Source organism: Phocoena sinus, chromosome 6 (genome assembly GCF_008692025.1).
Source record: "Phocoena sinus isolate mPhoSin1 chromosome 6, mPhoSin1.pri, whole genome shotgun sequence".
Classification (NCBI taxonomy): domain Eukaryota; kingdom Metazoa; phylum Chordata; class Mammalia; order Artiodactyla; family Phocoenidae; genus Phocoena; species Phocoena sinus.
Genome location: NC_045768.1, coordinates 1,465,621 through 1,471,620, shown reverse-complemented (window position 1 = coordinate 1,471,620; position 6,000 = coordinate 1,465,621). Strand labels below are relative to the sequence as shown.

General features: G+C 60.4%; 1 protein-coding gene across 1 annotated transcript in view; it reads right to left on the bottom strand.

Annotated features, from left to right (window-relative positions):
* Window positions 1-6,000, bottom strand: part of QSOX2 (quiescin sulfhydryl oxidase 2) — a 28,990-nt gene continuing 22,990 nt past the window's right edge. Inside the window, exons 11-12 of the mRNA XM_032634010.1 lie at window positions 4,530-4,718; window positions 1-2,578 (exon numbers count right to left, since the gene is read on the bottom strand). Of these exons, the coding sequence (XP_032489901.1) occupies window positions 2,034-2,578; window positions 4,530-4,718 (734 nt within the window). The 3' untranslated portion in view covers window positions 1-2,033. The remainder of the gene's footprint in view (window positions 2,579-4,529; window positions 4,719-6,000) is intronic.

Here is a 6,000-nt window from a genome sequence, read left to right as displayed (position 1 = left end):
TTACAGTTTTTTCAAACATCGGATTTCTTTATTCTTAAAATGTGCACAATATAGTTTACTTAAATACAAAATGTTCATTTTCCTCGCAGGTAAGAAATTTCACCGACATTTCCATGTCCATTAGCTTCTTTTTAATCAAAATCCTTCCATTAAAAATAAATATACATTTAAATTACCAAACTATTATGTTCATTACTCTCAATACTTACAGCTTCAGAAAACAGAACTTAACCCTCGCCTAGAGGGAGCGTCCAGTTCTGATCAGCGACGGGACACAGCCCCCGTGGGCCACCCTGGCATGTCCTCTCCCTGACCTACTGCCCCTCAAGCTGCAGTGTTATTACAAACCGCGGAAGCCAGCGTCGCCCTTCAGCTAGGTTCTGTAAAGTACAGAAGACGGTACACTTGCAAAATCACCCAGTTCCCACTGTCGAAAGAAACTGCCTTTAGGGGAGAAAAAGACATTCAATACAAACCAAAAGGCAGTTTAATTAACGGCTCTAAGTATTCCCTTTGGGTTCTCTGTAAATCCGCCCGGTTTTCAAGTTGCAAAGAAACAACAGGTGTCTTCAGTAACCCAGGCACACAACTTAGCCACGAAGACAAGCTCCTGGCTTTTAAAACACAGAGGCTCCCAGGGGTTAAAAAAGTGTCAAACAAGAAGAAACCTCTCACGGCAGAGAAGGGCAGAGGACGCGGCGGCTCAAGAGCAGGTTCCCGCCCGGAGGCCTCCAGACCGCGCCTCCCACTGAAGGTGACCACGAGGCTCACGCGAGTTGTTCAAGGAATCAGCCCCCTGTTCTCCCCAAGCTGCAACGGTCACGTCAGCGTCACACGGTCACATGGCCGACGGTACTTAGTAAACACACAGCTGGAGTGTGGAACAGGCAGAGTAGGGAACACTGTCACAACCATCACAGTCACACACACAGACACATACACACGCGCACGCGCGCGCACATGGATACATCTGAGCCTGTGAGACAAACCAACAAGGCCACAAAGGATCTCAAAGGAAATGTTCCCTGCCATAGTTTGTTCTGTTTCTTTGTTTACACTTTCAGAGGCAAATTTACTTCTAAATGTTTTGGGTTTTACAAATAATGTGTTAAAACCATTCAATGTTAGAAAATTAATCATCGAAGCCTGGGGCCCTGGGGCCCTGCACCAGGACCCACGGTGAAATAGCCTCCGGCAAATGAAGTCTGGCCCAGACCACAGTCGGCCCCGGGCGCCGCCGGCTCCCTCACACTGAGCCCTAGGTCCTCACGGGGACTTGCAGGTGCTGGAGGATGACGACACAGGATCTCTTCAGAGATCCCGGAGAGCAGCCCCCTCCCCAAAGGTCCTCCCCTCCCACAGTGGACGCAGACTGGGATTCGCTTACAGCCTCTGGTCACCAGATTAACAAGCACAGACGATGCCCCTGGAGGCTAGAGGGGCACCACCCTGCCCCGCAAGCCCACCGGCCCCCCTTCCCCTCCACCCTCTCATCTTCACGTCTGCAGAGCCCGGGACGCCTAAGGGGCTTCCCTTCCCCGGTCTGGAGCTGCCTTGGCGCCCGGAGATGTTCTCTTGCCTCAAGCAGAACCAAGCGGCTGAAAAGCGAACCACTGAGAACGCTGGCTTCACGGAGCAGCGGGAAGGGGAGGCGTCCGGAGGCCCCAGCACGGGAGGGAAGGGAGTGGGTTTTCTCCAGATCCCAGAGCGAGGCCTCGCAGTCTAGCAACTCGAGCTGAAAGCGGGTGGCAAAGCTCTGTTCGTGGGGCCTGGCCTCCCCACTTCTTTTTCAGACCCGGAAGAGTAAAAGCAGACAAGGCTTTCCGCTCCAGGATCTGTGCAAGGCGCCACCTGAAGGCTCCAGGAGTGCAGACAGTCTCGCCACGTGCCGGGTGCGTCCCCTGCAGGGAGAGCACGTGGGGGAGCGGAGGGCGCCATCGAGGCGACACCAGGTCCGACGTGTTGACCGAATCCCTGATCTGAAGATTAAAGCTGCAGGCTTTCTGAAGGCGGTTCCACGGTCTCGCCGCGTCCTACACGGACGGGTGGTGGTGCTTGACCTTCCACCGCTTGGACCGCACCCGGAAGAAGAAGTACATCAACATGAGGAACAAGGACGAGGCCACGTAGAGCACGACACACAGGCTCATGTCCAGGCTGGAGAAGCCCGTCCCCAGGAAGGCCGCCCCCGCCCCCGCCCCCCCGCGGCCCTCGGCCCCGCTCAGACTCCCGAGCTTCACGTCCAGCGCCTGGTGCGACCTCTCTGACAGGCGAGGCTTGGGGGGCAGCACGCCGGGAGGACGGAGACTCTCGGCACCTCGGTCTGCGGGCGGCTGCCCTGGGGAAGCGTGGCCCCCCGCCCGCTCCGCGCCCGTGGCCGGGGCGCCTTCACCAGCGTCTCCCAAGTCCGAGGAGTACTTGTCCTCGAGGTTGTCGCTGCCGTAGTGCCGCTTCAAGAACAGGAGCACCTGGCCTTCGTTCCAGCTGGTCAGGCCCTGGATCTCCTCGTGGCAGGCCGGGCAGAGGTCCGGAGTGGGCCACGGAACCTTTGGGAACTTCGGGTCCTCACTCGGGTGGCCTGTGAGGAGGAAGGGCCACCGTGAAGAGGCCTCCCAGCCACCTGACCGCCCACCCCGGCGCCGCGGGCCCCCGTGCCTCCTGCCTGCCCACTACCGCCCTCTCCCTCCACGACCTCCACTGCCACCGTCCAGTGGGGTCCACACGACGCTCCCCTCCCACGCGCCCTCCCTGCACGGCTGCCGGCACGGCACCGCGCATCCTCCCTCACGCCCTCTGGTGGATTCCCGGCCCACGGCACAGGGAGCCGTCCACACTCAGGCACCACCACTCACCTGGCCAGACCCCACCCCAAACACCCAAGCGGGCTGGCAAGTTCCCAGCTCCACGCCCTTGACCTCGCAGCCCTGCTCGAGGGGTCCCCACCTCCGCTGTCCTCCCTTCCCTCAAGGTGCTCCCTCAGCATGCGGACGGGCCGAGGGGACCCTCTCCCACGCCCTCCCTCGCTCCCTCGTTCAACACCCGTGGGCAGAGCGCTGCCTGGTCTGTCAGGCAACGACTGGGGGGCAAGCCCTCGAGGCAGAGCCACGAAGCCCCTGCACTCGCAGCTGCACTTCCAAACTCCTGTTTCTCTTCCACTTGCGATGCTGCGACAGCCCCGGACCCCCGGCTCCCACAGGCCCCGCTGACAGCAAGCGTGGCCCGTGGCTCCCCGGGCTCCTGGAACTCGCTGACCTGACTTGGGGCTGCCTTGCCACCTCAGAGTGCTTCCGGAAGCACACGTAAAGGGAATCGGTCAGTCTGTGGGCCTCCTGACTCAGCAGAGGCGCTCTCCTCCGGCCCGCTCACCGTGCGCACGACGGGCCGCGGCTGGGCAGAAGCTGGAGGGCAACGCACACCACTCAGGGCCTGGGCGCGCCCCTTTGGGGTCTGCGTCCAGCGGGGAGTTTGGATTCACACCCCGAGAGGGGAGGAGATGCCAGAGCGTGTCCCGCGCAGCACTGCGTGGACCTCAACCCCGAGGCCAGAGGCGGGACCGAGGGGGCTGGGGGGACACGCAGAGTCTAAGGAACCACACGACCACAGGCGCCTTTCTGGCGCAGCATCTCGTGGGGCACAAGGCGGTGCCCGGACACGGCAGCCTGGCTGGAGTCCCGCCGGCTGCCCTGGGGCTGAGCGCTGCCGGGACGGGGTCACCACGCGGCCCCTGAGAGGGCGGGCAGACTGACGCCCTGGCCGTGGAGCCGTCTGTACCAGGGCCACAGCGGATGTGCCTTCACCTGCAGCCGAAGGCGAAGGACAAAGCCGCCAACGCGAGTGGCCGCGGCCACGTGACTGGAGCCGCAGCGGTCAGCTCCGAGTCCAAAGGAAAACCAATTCTCTTTAGTGCTTTAGCTGTAAGATGTTTTTACGATACGGTGGATTAAGTAAAAACCAATAGTTTAGTGGCATTTTCTATTCATCTCTAGTAAAATTTATTTCTCAGTGGATTATTTTTAAGCCTAATTTTAATCTACCATTGATTTAGGAACAGTTTGAATTACTTAACTATGAGAAAATACACGCGCCCTAGTTTTTTTTAAACAAAACCACCCCGAGGAGTTTGGTCTACGGTCTGAGAGCAGGTTTTAACGATGCTAAAATTTTCCTTACTGAAAATTAATTATATTCCAAGTCTTCCACTGTCGAATTTACTCAGGGGCCTAGCGGGCTACCGAGGGGGACAGACGTTTCCGTTTCCACGCAGCCCGGGAGCCCTGCAGTGAGAGAACAATCTGGAACGCCAGGGACTGGCAGCCGGGAATGGCTGTTGTCTCTGGCAGCTCCCTGGCCAATGTCACCAGGAAACTGACATCTGGTCAGGGCAGACGACCCGGCCGTGAGCCCCGCGGGCAGGCAGGCTGGCACGTGGGGGGCAGGCAGCGCGGTGGCGCAGCTCAGGTGCCATCCCCGCCACCCGCAGTTCGGGCTCCGCACCCGGGCACAGGCCACGCGGAGCGGCTTCTGCTCACCTGCCAAGCGGCTGTTGACCACGTTATGCTTCTTCCAAAGCCAGAGAATCGCCTGGTCCGGGGTTTTCACGGAATCCATCGATTCTTTAGCCATTTCCTCAAAATGCTCACTGCATTCCTTACACCCGAAGAAGATGTGAATGTACCTCCTGATGGCCTGCAGCACTGCCTGGGGGTCGTCTTCAAACCCTGCGGAGGGACCAAAGCGTGTCGGACTATTTCCACTAGAACCGCAGGGCCTGGGGTGGCATCGGGGGAGCCAGGGACGAGCTGAGTGCCTGATACAGGCCACGGGCCAGCCCCCTGGGTCCTCGCACGGACACGGGAAGAAACCGGCCCCTTCCCGGACACCCACCACGACCGCAAGATGGCTGCTTGCTGCCTCGACACTGCGCCAGATGCGTGCAACCCAAGAGCAGACGGCTGCCTGTGTCCAGCTGCCGGAGCCACTCCAGGACGTGCTGGCCCTCAGGAGAAGGAGCCAGAGGCCTGGAGCTATTAGGTCTGCCAGGAGCCCCTAGCCCACGCCCAGAGGTCCGGGCTCGCCCCAGGCTTGAGTCCCATGTGCGACTTTCCCCGCCCTACACACGACCCGGAGGCTCGTGCCGGGCGTGGCAGCCGCTCACTCGGACTTGCAGTTTGCTCTGCTTTGGAATCCTTGCGGAGCACAAGCCCGGATACGAACCAGGCCTTAGGAGGGGCCTCCGGGCTTGCTGCCAGCCCCGCCCTGTGGCGGATCTTCCACGAAAGGGGCAGCAATGGTCACGGGCTGGTCAGCTGCTGGGGCTCCCTCTGGGAGCGACGGGGTGGCAGGCTGGTGAAGGTCTGCACTCTTTCAAAGAGGCCGAGACTCTCCGTGTGAGGAAACCCTCCAGCATCTACCAGCCACACGGACGGTTTTCACCACCGGCTGTAAACACAGACCCTAACGGGAGGACAACGGGTGCCGAGTAAAGGTCCTGGGAGCGTGGGGCACGACGTCTGAAGAAAGCAATGCCAAGAGCAGGACGACGCAGCCTACAGTGCGCTGAAAGGAGGACCCCAGAGGACGGCAGAGGGGCAGCAGCACAGGCCTGGACCAGAGTCCTGTCCAGACACTAATACGGGGGACTGGGCGTGCGAACAAGAGGCTGTGAGATTAAAACATTAAATGTCAGCGCTAAAAGACATCCAGCAAAATAACTGGAAAAAAAGAAGACACGGTTTTGGAGGCTGAGTCCATCTTAACGGCAGCCCTCACGAGCCGCCTCTCTCTGTGGCCGGTGCGGTCCTGACGCCCGGGAAGCCGGACCCGCCCGGAGAGGCCTCGTGGGCCGTCAGCCTCGGCAGTCCTGCTCGTGTCGCTCAGAGAAGGCCCGAAGCCGCACCCCGCCACCTGCCCCGGGCTCCCAGTGTTTCCCAGGGCAGCCAGGGGGCACCCAGCCCCAAGGCCACGTGCACACGCTGCGGCCTCACTGTCGGCCGGGTGCTG